General features: G+C 42.3%; 1 protein-coding gene across 1 annotated transcript in view; it reads right to left on the bottom strand.

The window, feature by feature from the left end:
• The window catches only part of CDHR1 (cadherin related family member 1), a 44,751-nt gene that overhangs the window by 17,038 nt on the left and 12,440 nt on the right, over positions 1-15,273 (bottom strand). Inside the window, exons 7-12 of the mRNA XM_053984345.1 lie at positions 14,501-14,617; positions 12,794-12,937; positions 9,777-9,855; positions 6,806-6,906; positions 4,857-5,060; positions 1,676-1,828 (exon numbers count right to left, since the gene is read on the bottom strand). Coding sequence (XP_053840320.1) covers positions 1,676-1,828; positions 4,857-5,060; positions 6,806-6,906; positions 9,777-9,855; positions 12,794-12,937; positions 14,501-14,617 — 798 coding nt within the window. The remainder of the gene's footprint in view (positions 1-1,675; positions 1,829-4,856; positions 5,061-6,805; positions 6,907-9,776; positions 9,856-12,793; positions 12,938-14,500; positions 14,618-15,273) is intronic.

Raw genomic sequence — 15,273 nt, 5'->3', positions numbered from 1 at the left:
AGCACTAAATGGAAGCTAGGTTTCTCTAGTAGCCTTTGCTTCGGAAAGTTTTTCAGTGCATCTCCCAGACAAATTAGCTTTAATTACTCTCTGGCATTTTACTCTTCAAAAATGAACTAGAGGAGAGGGATCATTGCTCACAGAAAAAAAACAAAACCCTGAAGATAACCTCTCAAAGCTGTTGTGAGATACACATTAAATAGAAATACATTTCATCCAAAATTCTAACCAGAATGACTACACTGACAGCTAAAACTGGGGAGGAAGTGATTTGAACTTTGCAGGAAAATGAAGCCAGCAATGAGGTCTTTATGAAGTATTTGCTGCCATATATTGCTACCATCTGCACCTTCTCCATTTGGAATCCAGAAAAAGGCTGCACTTTTTAAGCCAAGTCTTATAGTCTCCAGTGGAAATAATTTTGGAAAGTCTTTCTCCAGTGGAAATAATAATAATAAAAAAGGTGAATAACTGCTTAAGCTGTAAAAATATGTATCCTTTTCCCTGATAATTAATTCTTTTGGTGTTCATGGCAATCACATTAATTACTTTGATTTCTATTGGCATTCATGAGGAGGCCATGTGTAAGTCCTTTACTGATCTTGTGTTTGTTTAACCTGAATAAATGTGCACTTGTTATAATTAGCTTCAGTAGCACTTTATGGCCCTTTCAGAATCTTCCACTTTAATACAGTAATGATGCCTCATATTTTTGTAGCATCTATAACCTATAAAGCTCAAAATGGCTTAGGAACATTACAAGAAGAGGCCTGAAACATATTGAAGTGAAACTTGGTAAGGACACAAAGAAAGCCGTGCAAGCAAGGGGGAGAACAAAACTGTGGAATTTTGGCTTTTGGACTGTGCAAGAAATGCTCCTCTTTGTATGTTACAAAACTAGCATATGTAAATACTCAACTAGATTGTTTTGGCAGTTTTTATTTTTTTATGATTACAGGGATTGTCTATGCAGTTCTTTGCAGTCAGAACTGAAACATCTACGCTCATGTTCAGAGGCAGCTGACAGAAAACCAGACTACTTAATTATCTTGTTGATGAGCCAAAGAATCCATCAGGGAAGGTGATAATGCAAGGTTCCAGCTTTTGGATGAGACTGGTTCTTGCAGGGCTGGTTTAGAGCATGGGTGAGCCTCAGGTCAGCCTGCAAATGGCCATATAGATAGATCGACTCTGACAAAGGCAGTGAACAATTTTGGGGAATTATCTTCCAGTCAGCTGGGGTCTTCAGGCTGCCAATATCCAAAAGCATGATCATGAATCAAATTACTTAGCACTAAGCAGGTAAAGTTCTTGCTGCAGAGAAATTAGGATTTCATCCTGTGAATCCTGTATCATTGTGAGTGCAGAAGTAACACCCTGAGGGTTCAGTCTAGAATGATTCAGAGCCACCAACATGTACATCTAAGTTTCCAGAGGGACATAAAAATCAACATTTTGCACTGACTGGACTAAAACAGTCCATAGATGCATCCATTAAACCCTGTGAAGGTGGTGAACCAGAGGCAGAAATGAGATTCCCTTACATGGACTATCATATCTCTGATAATGCATCAGACAACTCTGGGTGGATTAAGAAGCTAAATCACATCAGATACAAAAGCCATCATACTCATACTGTATATATTGAAAAAGAGGACCTGGAAAGCAGAAATACCTTGAAGGTTAACACCTTGAAGCTTTCATAGTCAATAGCAGCAGAATTTTCCACTATTATTGTAACCTGAGCCTCATTCAGGACAGTCTGAGGAACCACTCGGAAGATGCCACCAGGTCCAACAAGACGGAGGTTGAATTTAGCATTGGCTCCCTGTTAATAAAAGCAGATATGACATTGATTGTTTTCAGTAATGTCACATTTCTTACAGCCTAGATTGCTCTGTTTCTTCAAACTATATAAAATGAGAACGAGCCTTACTGTTGAGAGCTCTCTGCTCTCCATCCCCTGGGCAGGAGATCACTAAGAAGCTTAGTTGTATAATCCCTCCAGCCCTAGTCACAAGACAGACACAGCTTTTCTTAAAATAGATTGACAAGCTTGGTTATTCTTTCAGTCATAATGGAAAAACCCTACAGCAGGCCTGGCTAAGAGAGGAATCTTGTGGCAAGCAGCCTTGGGTTTCGGGCCACACACTGGGAGCTAGACAGAGATGACACCACATGCATATTGGCAGGGAAGTCCTGCCTCTTCCTGCTTCCTACCAAGGAAAGACAAGTTAACTGCTCGAGGAAAGACAACACAACCCTCACAAACCCAGTCTCATAGAATGGTTTGGGTTGGAAGGGACATTTGAAATCACCACATTTCAACCTTCCACTAGACCAGGTTGCTCAGAGCCCCATCCAGCCTGGCCTTGAACACTTCCCATGTCCGGCCTGTGTCCTAATTACTCACATGCTGTGTGAGTTCCTCATGCATTCTGCATGATGCGTGATGAAGACGCAGAATCACAAAGACAGGCAATTTCCAAACAGAGGTGGTGCTCCACATTTTGCACCGATTGAATTAAGCTAGTCCAGAGATGCAAACACCAAATTTTTTGGAAGTTGATGCACTTGTGGGGAGAGAGGAGATCCATTTGTGCTGGACAAAATCTGACACACATTTGACAGCTCCAGGTGAAGTGAGAAGGCAAATATCATTACACAGGTAAACCTTCTAGCCAGAGAGAACATGGGAAGCAGCAGTATCTAAAAGGTTATCACCACTTGTGTGTGTGCAAGTTGGAAAGAGTGAGCCAGAGCCAGCTGGCCAGGCTAGTTCTTTTAAACCAAACTGGAACATGTAAAAGAAAAGATGAAAGGGGGATCATCGTATTTCTGCCTTACAGGGAAGATGTGAAAATGAGCTGAGCCTACCTCACCAAACTCTCTGGGTTCACCAGTTTCTCAGTGTCATGTTTACACTGTGACAAACAGCCTGATTCACTGCCTGCCTGGTGCCACATTCTGCCTGAGATGATGAATTTCTAATAATAACTTTCAAACAGGACAACTTTAGTTTCAGCAGTATCCCTGGAGAGCTTGTTATGAGCAGTTCTTGAGCAGCCCTAGCTCATGTCAAGAGCAAAAGTAGTCAGCAGTAGTCCCTTAAGGGAAACAGAATGACCTTGTATCCAAATTCAATGGTCTGTGTAGTTTGGTCACACAAACCCACTCCCCAGCTGCAGAGATAATAATGGGCTCTCTTTTGCTGGGTGCTAAAGCCAAGCACACAAAGCCAGAGCTGCTGGACTATGGAAAATAGTGCTGATGGGAAGAGTGGACAGTCTGACAAAGTCATACAAAGTGTGTGGCGCATGGGACTGTACATGACTAGAAGGGTGGCATGGGATAGGGAGAGAACTGCCTCCCTCCAGCAGCTGAGTGATTTCTGCCACTGATGTCCACGGAACCCAGATCTGCTCAGAGCCAGCCATGATGCTGCATGTCTGCAGGCAGACAGCCATGGGACTGCAAGGGGCAGGAATGACTGAGGGAACAGCAGCACTGAGTTCTAAGCCATGTTGAAGAGGTCTGGGAGAGAGGTTTCTGTATAATTTTCTTGCAAGTAAGCATGGCATTTCCATCATACTGTAGGCCTAAGCCAGATCTTGACAACAGCTTCCTCCTCCTCCTCCACTTGGTATCATCCACTCCCCCAAAACAAAGAGTCTCTAGCAGCTGTGACAGAGACAGACACATGCTTAATTTTCTTCTCTATGGAATCATCTTGGAGGGAAGGGAAAACATTGCATTCTCTGTCTTAGAAGAAGAGCAACCCATCCCCCCTAGAGTGATGCCTTACACTGTACTAGGAAGCTTCTTGAGAAATCTATACAGTGTATTTATCAGTGTTTTCTGCTTATTTTATAGCCTAACTTGCAGCCTGAATATTTTGTCAGCCTAGATATATATTTTGTCTCTAAAGAGAAGAGATGGGTTTTGTTTCTCCCCTTCTGCAGCACCATCCCCCATGACAATAGCAGGATAGACACAGCACTGCTTTGAAAGCAGTCATTTATCTGCTCGCTGCAGAGCAGCAGGAGGGAGGGGGAAGAAGCCAGTGGGTTTGATAAAGTACAATACCATCAAAGCAGCACAATACTGAGCACAGTTACAGAAGAGAGTTCTTTCCAATAGTAATACAATTCTCAGATGCATTGAGCTTTTTTCTTGTCACTATCTAACCTGAGGCTAACTCAGATGGATGTCATTTGTACAGTATTTAGCTTAGGGGTCCCTATAGCAACCACTGCCATAGTACCTACAGGCATCACAGGTCAGTTAGACAGCAGGCTGAGATGGGTGGAGTCTCCTTTCCTTTTCCTCGATCTGGTAAGAGTTAGTTTGGCTCAGGCATAATTTTTAAGACTACCTAAAAATATAATTCCACTGGGAATGACTAATCAAAACATGACTGCAGACCCTGACTGTAACATAAAGGCCAGAAGAAGATGCAGACAGTTATTGCACCTGAAGTTACTAAAGGGCTTGGAACCTCCAAGAAAATCTTCAGAGGGAGTATGTTCTCAGAGAATACACTGGCAACAAATGAACACAACCAATAGTTAGGGAAGTTCATAAGGATTATTCAACTTCAGTTGCCACAATACCTGGGCTGCAGGTTTAGGACCACCCTTCCCATTGGCATAACAGTATATGACAGACTAACTGAACTCCTGGGTCCAGTCTCTCTGTGGTACTGGACCCTACAACTACCTTGTCTGTCCCAGGCTTTTAGGGAATGCAGGTGAAACAGTTGAATTTCTAAAATTAAATTTCTCCATCTGAGAGCTCTTTCTAGTCTTTAGGAAAATAGGACAGGAAAACAGAAAGTCTGCACAGTTTCCATTTACCTGATCTGAGTCACTGACTGTAATCTTCAATCCCCTTAAGATTTCACCTTCTGGGGGATGCTCGTACATGGTCAGTTCAAACCTGTTCTGGGGACCATTTTCTCCATAGAACGTTGGTGGATGGTTGTTGAGGTCCACCACCCGTATGGTCACCATGGCAAACGTGTGCTCGGAGATGTCACCTTCCTGACTGACTTCTGATGCCTGCAGCAGGCAAGAGGAAGAAAAGAATGATGAAGCAGTTTTCTCCTTCTTCAGATTCGTGTTCAGGTATTATTCCACATATACAAAGCACTCTAACTTGTAGGAAGATTCATAGACTTATATTTCTCTAAAACCTCAGCCCATTTCACGCTGAAGTTTATGATGATTAGAAGATAATGGTAATAAACCACTCCCAGTAGAGCCCCAGTTGATTCTCTCTCTAATTTTGTCATCTCAGTAACTCATTCTAGGTGAAAAAAGTTCTCTAAAAACAATCCAATAGAGGTAAGGTAATTGCTTGCCTAAAGTGTTGATAGAATAGAAAACAAAGACAATGTTTAAATTTGCTGTGGTACCACAGGCAGTTCATTGTCTCATTGCTGCAAGGACTGCAGTCTTTAATACTGTGAGAAAAACTGTACTTGTGGCATTTAGGTAAATATTTGAAGAAGTGCATGTTTTTGTTTTGTTTTTTTTTTTTTTTTTAAGATTGAGTCTAATTCAAAATTCTGCTGTGATGTTTAGATGAGCTTAATTTAAAGTGGATATAATTTAGACAGACAGGCAAACCTAGCTGGTATTTTTCTGAACTACAAAATCAAATCTGTCTGGGTTTCAACAACTGCAACATGTGGCCCGATTCACTGGATTGAACCTGAGACATTTCTTCTGCCAGGACAGAAACTGGCTGGTATTTTTGTCCCAACAGCTGTATCTAACATGCCTTTTTGCTCAAAGGGCTCAAAACCAAAGGCCCTTTCTCCAAAGACACTAGTCTGGCTACTGAGGTGCCTGTCACTGTGTATCTGGGTAATTTAACACCCTTTTGGTTCCTCTAGCAGCTTTTGCAGCCTGCATGAGCTCTGGGTCACTACATACATAATTAGGAGATCAGAAAAGCTTGCAAGGCTTTAACCCATTCTGCATCTGGGGAGTGGTAGGAGACTCAGTGAAGCAGAGCTGATAGAGGAAGAAATGGTGCTTGAGTTTAACTGAGCCCATGAGAACTCTGTGTTCTCCCAGGTACAGCTCACTGCTTGAGCCCAGGAGCAAGCAAGTGCCCTTTGGGGTGCTACACACTGGTTCTGGCAGTGTGCAATTCCTCAAAGCTGCCTTTAAGCCGGTATTGTCTTTATCACAACAATAATGTGCAGTTCCAATGTGTTGGAGAAAACTGATACAGTCTTCACAATTTCATTTTTAAACACTTTTTCTTTAGAAATGGCTTAAAATAACACAGCCTGTCACATGAGTACTGGCTCATCCGGTGTTAGCTCATCAAGGTGTGAGCATGTATTGGTACGTGGCTGATGAGTGCCTCAGGACTGGATGCTGACATGACACTGCATGATCTGGCCCAGTGCTATTACTAATCATAGACTTGAATGTTACCTGTCTGTTATATCTGTTACATGGAGGTTTCCAGACATTAATTCCCAGTTGAGCAATAAAATCTGGAAACACAGAGAACAGTATCTACGGACTGTAAAGCACATTGATTCTCTAGCCTCAGAGATGAAATTAGGACAAGATGATTTCATTTGAAAGAAGTAATTTGAGATACTAAATATCCCAACATACCAACAAAAGCAATTAGTGCTGCTTTATACTATCTGGCACTCTGCTCAAATATAGGAGGTAGTTTCTGAAACAGGTAAAGTCAGCTACAAATTGCACAATTTTGGACAATCATGCCTCCTCATGTCATTTTAGACCAATAGTCTTAAAGTGGCCACAGTACCTACCTTAATTTTTAGTTCATACACTTCTTTCTTGAGCTGATTTGGGCTTTTTATCACAGAAATGGCTCCAGTTGTGTTGCTGATTTCAAATGAACCTTCACTTCCTGCAACGAAACCAAGATGCTCTGGTTACATGCCACACTTTCTTTCCTTGAACAAACATGGGCAAATCAACTGTACACTTCATTAAGCACATCTTTGTCCATAGTGTATCCATATGTATCAGTAGATCTGAAGTCACTCTTCAAAAATGGAGCATTTCTGTGACTGGTCACAGTGAGATGAAAACACAGATGAGAGCCTGAAAGGGTTTTCTCCCCTAGGAATGGCACAGTGGAGTTCTTCCCTTATGGGCAACTGTCAGCATTTTCCTCTTCCCATCCTGCTTGGGCTCCTCTCAAGCCTCAGCATCCAGACATTACCAATGCAAATTTGGTATTAGTTTTTATTATGTTGTCTTCTTTATATGCTAGTTTAGACAAAACCAGACATTTGTCATTGTAATTAGCAAATGCTTAATTAAGTCTGTGAGAAACAAGAACATTTCTCTCACTAATATCAGTTAAGGTGAGAAATCTGACAATCTGCCAAAAATAAACACAGTCACTTCCCTCAGACAGCATCTCTGGAGAAGCTGAGTTGTCTTAAACATTGAGTTGTCAGAAAAAAGATTTCAGTCTGTTGCAAGGCTTTCCTGAACAATAAGGGATTTTTGGAGTATCTGGGGTAAACCCCAAGGTTTCTGAACTGAGGCAGAGTCTGACAGAGGGCAGGACAGGGCTGCAGCTGACTTTGCTACTCCTACCCAACTTCCATTGATCTGGAGAGAATACCAGTTCCAGGCAGCAGTTTACTGAGATTGGTATGTTTGATCTGAAGCAAATGGCAGCTTGCAGAGAGGCAGCAGCGTCTCACCAGGATGTCAGGAACTATCTCACATCACAGCCAAGGGCAGGCTGGTGCCCAGGAAGGGCAGCCCTGATGCTGCCTCATGTACAGTATTGGCCACATCCTGTGCTTTGTGACAGTCTACCATTGAAAGGAAAAGAGAGAAAATCCCTTTAAATGTAGGAGAACAAGCCTTCAGAAATAAAGGATGATGACCTGAAAGCCCAGTCATTCTTCTTTTCCTCAAACTCATTCCCAATGCTGATTTTTAAACCATCCGATAGTATCCTCTTTTGCTAATACCCACAATAACTGCAACTTCATTAAAGCACTCTAGACACAACATTGAACAGATATTGACTCACAATACCCAATTATTAAGATACATTGGCCTGCAAAATATATTCTGACTGAGAAGAAGCTTAAGTCAATAGTAGTTTCAAACCACCATACTTCATGTTATTAACTAGTTATCGCAGGGAAATTGGTAACCTGGAGTACATGTGTGTATGTGTGTTCCTCCAGACAGCATGTTCAGAAGATTGGAGCATTTCCTATCATTATCCCACACTCCTGGGATAAGAAATGCTTATTAAGAACAAACAATTTCCTTTTTTGCTGTTAGTGTTTTCTTGTCCTTTAACATCCCAGCCTGCAGTTATTGGAATAATGGCTTGTCAAAAATAATGCCAGTGTTTGAGGTGCAGGGGCAGAAACCTGTTGCAATCTTCTGTTCTCTGTTTTTCAACTTTCTATGGACTAAAAGCATATTCCCTTCCCCTCTTTTCCATTTCACACAAACAAAGCCCTTTGTTAATGGGCATGAGAAAAGCCTGCTCCCCATTAAGTCATATTTTGTTCTACTTATCTGTTATCCTCTTCCATCTTCCTTTCTCACTCTTTCCTAAACATTTACCTTTTTTTTTTTTTTTTAACCCAGAGTACTCTTTTGGTCCTTCTCTCTTTTCTTTGTCAATCCAGTATCTTTCCTTATTAATCTTATTTCCCTTTGACATTTTCCCTGGTTCTTCTGCCTTCTTGTTCTCCTTACTTAATTTCTCCCTTGTTTAGCATATTTTCATCCCACTTACTTGTTCTTGCTCCTCATTTTGCACCTTTCTTTTTACCTTTTCTCATTTTCTATCCAATGTCTTCTGCAACTCTCTTTTCCTCAATGTTTCTACATTTCTTTGACCTATTTATTTCCTCACATTAAGAAGGAACCTTAGCATGGGTCTCATCCTATACAAATGCAAAAACTCAGCTGTATCTGTCTGTTCTGGCTGTTTAGATCACTTAACACAATGAAGCACTTACTCCACAGCTCTTCAACTACACCTCAGATTTCTCTTAGGAAGTGTTGGGATCTTTCACACCTGTGAGTTGGGGTGCCCAGTTGCTGCAGAAGCCTTGTTGTGGAAGGGAGAGTGTATAAAACCCAAAACTCCCAAAGCTGTAGCCTGGAGTTTAGTTGCTCTAAGCTGTTGTCTTCACCACCTAATGAATCACCAATTCCACTAAGCTTCACATTCATGCTATTAAAAGATGTGCGACAGACACTCTCAGAATAGCTCATGGAAAGCATTACTCTTCTGATAACATCTGTTTTCTTCCACTTCAGTGTACAGCCGATGTCTCTTCACTGGTAAATATAATTTCTTCCAAGAAATCAGAGGTTTGACTGTTTAGTCACTTTCATCACTGTATTAATAAAAATATCCCTCCAAATGCCATGTCTGGGTCTCCCAATGAATTATTTGACCTCCCAGATTAGGGTCATTAGAGATGCTCAGAAGAGTGAATGCATCTCCCTTTACACTTTCTGAAATGGCAAGCAGGCTACTGATGCCCAACAAATCAGCAACATTTACAGCTCCACGTGCAGTTCTGTGAAGATACTAAAACTCACTGAATTGAATCTTGGCTATACTCTGCTAGACAGGGCCCTGAAGTTGTTTGAGGTACCTGACATTATTTCCTGAGATTTTGTCTCAGGTTTATTAAACTCTAGCATATTCTGTTCTAATTTAATGCCAGATGGAGTTTTGAGTGCCCTTCAAATTTCATACAAGACAAGCCTACTCACCATTCACGATGCAGTAATGAATACTGTTAGGCTTTCCTCTGTCTCCATCAAGAGCAACAACAGTAAGGACCTCAGAGCCCTGGGGAGAAATGGGAAATCACAGTCTGTGTGCCAAGATCAGAGCAGTGAAATTGCAGCTGCACATTAATAAACTGAACTCCTGTAAGTATTTCTGCAGTGAAGTGCTGGTGGCAGAGTGGGCACTTGTGCCATATGGGGAGCACAAAAAGGGCCAGTGCCCACTGCTCTGGGTGAACTGGCTGTATACCCTGTGTGGCCATGGGTGCCTCAGCCCGGGGGGCTGGCTGGTCACAGGAATGGTTGGAAGCTGTGGCCAAGGACCCCTGCCTGGAGCCACAAGATTTGGAGCAGCCAATCTGAAACCCAAAGTTGAGTTTGGGGCACTACCAAGATTCCCTCAGGCTGCCTCTGTGTAGGCTCCTGTGTCCCATGGCCACACTGTGTGCTGAGACACAGGCAGCTGCCAAGAAGTCATTGGGTCACTTTGGTCCTTCCTAATTAAGTTCAGACAGAAGCAAACAGAGATCACAGAGCACTTGGTCCACAGAACATCTAGGGCATAAAATTGTGATGAAAATGATGGTGATTTAACTGCCCTTAAAGCTTCACTGTCTGTCTTTCTGCACAAGTAACATTGCCGTGGGCCATACGTATACAGAATTTGTGTACAGAGGACCTATTGGCTCATGTGACTGCTCCTATCAGCTCAGAGGGATGATAAGTGTCACATTAAAATGCTCACCCAAGTGGCAATGAGCTGTACAATTCAGGCCTCTGAACTAAAGTGCTACTGTTTGAGGCTGCAGAACCAGGGAACATTGAAGTAACTGTCAGTGAATCACAAATGGCAACAAGGAACATTTTCATGACAACCCTTGAGTGAATTTTTCAAACAAGAGCAAGGCTCTGTTAAAGCAACTGGAAATACAGAACTGTGTTTATTATTGTTTATGCTGGTAGCAGCAATAAAATCTGCCTATTGGGCAAAATGCAGTGCAGTCCCTTTGAAGGTGACAGAGTACTTGTAAATCCTGACAACTCCACCAAAGGAGAAAAGAAGCAAGTTTACAAAATTAACACCAAATGCAGAAACACCACTAAAATCAGCTATTGCCTCTTTCTCTGTGGAGTTCATTCTAATGGCAAAACCCATACAGGGAAGGACTGATTCGTGCTTCCATCATTATATCATAATGGTGTAAGTTATGAGCTCAAGTTGGATGTAATTAACATTTATTGATTCTCATTTCCATAGTAAACACCAACTCCTGTTTGCACCTGATAGTTATTTCAAGATCTATATGTAACTATGCAGAATAAATCAATATACATAATATCATTCATTTTAAACACCTGCAAAGTACACAGGCATTACTTCTCTGCCCTGCTGAAATGTAACAGCCTCTGCAGTGAACTGCAGTATATAGTCATGCACGGGCTGCAGTGTACCTTTCTGGATAGAAAGGTAAGACAACACAATCTTTCCTGAAACGCAAGGGAAGGTGTCCTAGGGTGACGTTATGGTGCTTGTATCCCCAGCTGTGTGTTCTGTTTATGCATGATGTTATGTTCTGTGCCTTCAGGACCGACTCTGAAAAGTGAAGGTTTGTTTTGTCTTGTTATCAGCCAGCTCACCTCCCCCCTGTGTGTGTGTCTAGGAGAGCCTAGGTTTGCTTGCTTGCTTCACTTTGCCCTTGCTTTTGCTTATTAGTTAGTTTAGCTAGGCAGTCCAACTTTTACCCTGAACTATTTTTTTTTTTTTCCCCTTTCCCTTTCCTGAATATCATCTGAACCTGCTCTGGACTGAGACCTGGGAAACACCAAGAAACACCGAGAGTCTGCGTTTTGTGACCTGCAGCAGCCATCCCCAGCGCCAGAGACTGATAGCTGGGCGACCACTCCCAGGAGAGACTTCCTGAATTTGTCTTCTCTTCTTCTCTTCAGAGCGGTGAAATAGTTTTGTCATCTGGTGGTGTTTTTTTTTTTTTTTTTTTTTTTTTTTATTGGGGAGTGTTTTGCTTGTTAAATAAACAGGTTTTTTCCACTTCTCTCCAAGGAAATTCTTCCCAAACCAGATCGGGGAGGGGCCGTGGGGGGCTTGCTTTCTGGGGGCTCCTCCTGGAGGTTTTCTCCCAAATTTGCCCTAAACTAGGACAGAAGGTCAAATGAAGAGAGTGCAATCACACTGCTAAACTGATCAATAGCCTAATGTTGGGTAATTTAATGGGTAGATACCATTTCTTGTCCTATATATGAAGAAAATTTTAACTAAATCTTATGTATCAGGGTGAAAGCTGATCCATACACAATCATGTCACTGCTTAGATACAGAGAAAATTCATTGATTTGCAGCTTCAAGAATATGTGGCTGAAAATGACTGGTTCTCCTAATTATGTCCCTGCTTGACTGATAATCTGGTTGAGTTTAGGCCTAGGAGGCCTTCCTGGCCCATCCTGCCTAACCAGCCATCACTGAGCAGAAAGCATCCTGCATTTTGGGGATGTCAGGGTTGCTTCTCCCCAGGTGATGTCCATGGGACAACAGAGAGTCTGGAGTATTTGGGCATAAGTTCTGTACCATGTACAACTAACTGGTGGCAGCAGACTGATCTGAGCTAGAAAATAAAAGCACTGTGAGACCACAGAGCAAACAGACGCACAAAAGCTTTTAAGCATGATGTGTTCAGGTGACGTGATTGGTATCCTGCTTAAGCCTTCAGCCAAGTGCCTCTGGAGGTCAGAGCTACAGAAGAGCTCTTAGTCACTGTCTGGGCTTAGACCAATGTACATGGGCAGAAACTTTTTTGACTTCAATGGAAAAAACAGGAAGCCTCGCATGGCAAATTTGCAGTAGACATAAGGAAGAACAAGAGTGAGATTTGGTCAGCTCAGTTCACCTAGGAGTCAGGAGTTTGGATCCTATTTCCAGTAAAGCCTATGCTAGCTAGATGGGAAAGGCTGTATTTGTTCTCTCACAGGTGAAAACCAGAACTTACTGCGAGCGTGTCCTCATAGACATATCCGTAGTAGGGAGTCCCGATGAACATAGGAGGAGTGTCCTGAACATCCTCCACATTGATAGTAACTGTTGTTGTAGCTGAAAAGACTTTGTTGTCTCCCCTGAGCTTCCCACCACCATCCTAGAAAAGAAGCCATTGTCAGATGCCTCTGCTGAAGCATGCCTGCAAATCAGCTGAGGCATTGCATGGACCTCATGAGCCTTCAGGAGCACAGTTCCAGGAATCCTTTCTCTCTCTGAACATATCGATTTAATCTGTGCTGCCCAATTCCCTTCTCTTTTCCATTTGTCCTGCTCTCTCTCTGATTAGGAAGACAGCTTGCAGTGCCTCATAAGTAATTTCTTATATTAAAAGTGATTGAGCCAATCTATGCAGTCATAAATGATCTTTAGAGAAGGGACAAGGAATTCAAAGATTTTTTTCAGGAAAAATGAACACTAGAAACTGAAGCAAAAGTTAGTGACCAAGGTCTACAACTTTTCATCCCACATATGAACACAAGACAGTGCACAGTAGCAAGGTAGTGCATCTCTAGAGGGAAATAAACAGTGTACATGCTCAGTCTCCTAGGAACTCCAAAGTGATAAAGTGCAAGCACAGAGGAGCTGTGCAGCCAAAACCTGTGAGACAGCCACACTGTGTAAGCAGTCGCTGGGGACTTGGCTACAACCAGCTCTGTGTGACTGATACACCAGAGCCAATTAGGAAGACAACTTGCTATTTCAGAAGCTTTTAACACCCTCAGTCTCAGAGCACCAGCTGTAGGTCAGTAGTCATGCTGGTGTGTAAGAGTGTGAATTGTTCAACATGTCTGCAGTACCAATTCTAAAAATTGCAATTTTTTAAAAAAAGATACACTGTTTTTTTTTCTTCCTTACTGCCCCAAAGGCAGAATTTAAGCCAAATTTTTTTACTCCTCCTCAAATGAACCTTGGCTAAAAAATACATGAAAAGGTCCATACATTTTTTAAAAAATAAGAGCAACTCCAAGTCCCCATAAGTTCCAGCAAAATTGCCCTCTTTCCACCCATGTGAGTCTGTCTGTGTGACAGGTCCCCACAGGATTGTGGGAGACTTCAGAAGCTATAAACTTGTAACGCCTGTTAGCATGTGCAGTCACAGGCACAGTACTGCTGGGAAAGACAGTGGCAAGAAGGGATGTGCAGCAATATTTGCAGGATTTAAATAAGCTCCTGCCACGAGGCAGCAGGGAAGTGAAAAAAAGAAACATTCACAGATATTTCCAGAAGAGAATTCCATCACTTGTGCTGGGTTTAGCTGTGTCCTGTGTCTTACTGTGGATAGTGATTGTGGCCCATCTGCCTGCCAGGGGCTTGTCCTTGTGGTGGTAGGGCTGTGCCCTGGGCAGCATGAGGAGCCCTGGATGATTCTTGAAGCCAGGGCTGGATACACCAACCCTTCACTTCTAGGTGAGTCTCATGGCATTCAGGTGACATGAATGAAATGTGGGAAACTCCCTCCCAAATCCTCCAGATGTTGTTCAGCAGCAGACACCTGCTACCTTTCCTCCCTCACCTTTCCACGTTACCCCCCCCACCTCCAGATGTTACAGCAGGAGTAACACTGCTGCCTTCATGTTTCAGCAGCTCCTGTATTCAAACTAATCGGTCCCACTCCAACACAGCACCCCACGTCCTCTAGTGTCACATAAAAACCTTTTACCTTGGCTACGACGACAACAAAATGTGTTCTTGATTTCTCATAGTCCAGGGTGACCCCTGGTTTGATGCGCAGGACTCCGCTGTGACGGTCTATTGTAAACTTATTAGCATGGATGTTCTAGAAGGAAAGAAAATAAGAAACAGCCAGGGATTACACATATGGAGATAGGATTGCCATAGGGATTCACCTTTTATTTCATCTGCTAAGGGAGAAGACTAGAATAATGACACGGCTTGGGTGAATAATGTACTTGATGAATTTCACCTCTGCGTGTTTATGAACAATTCATGAACCGACCACAAGTCTCTCATTATTCAGAATAAATCAGTTACTTGTAATGTAGATTTTTTTAATATTTTCATATTTCATTGCAAAAACTTACACTTTGGTTAACTCAGTTAATTGCATGGAAAGAGGTAGGGAGACTTAACAGTAAAAAAAAGAAGGGAAAAAGGAAGAAAAAAAGAAATGGTGTTATCCCTTAGTGTTTCAAAGTTCTACTAGTTTTAAAAAATAGCTGGAAGGTTGCATGTATAGATTATTGTCAAACACAGAGGTGGTCCGGTGATTTTTGTGATGTACAAACAAAATCTAAAGGACATCTGATTTTAAAAGAGGCCTAAAAAATGCCTCCCTCTCCTTCTGAACTGGAGATATCTGCCCAAACACCTCTGTTCCTGTATCCAGACACAATGGCCACTGTCAGATAATCTCGGCCATTTGAGCAGACATTACCACCTGCCTTTATCATACTTGTGGAGAGGTTTTTTTCT

Source organism: Vidua macroura, chromosome 8 (assembly GCF_024509145.1).
Source record: "Vidua macroura isolate BioBank_ID:100142 chromosome 8, ASM2450914v1, whole genome shotgun sequence".
Taxonomy (NCBI): domain Eukaryota; kingdom Metazoa; phylum Chordata; class Aves; order Passeriformes; family Viduidae; genus Vidua; species Vidua macroura.
Note: the sequence above shows the minus strand (reverse complement) of the source record. Positions and strands in the feature narration are given on the sequence as shown.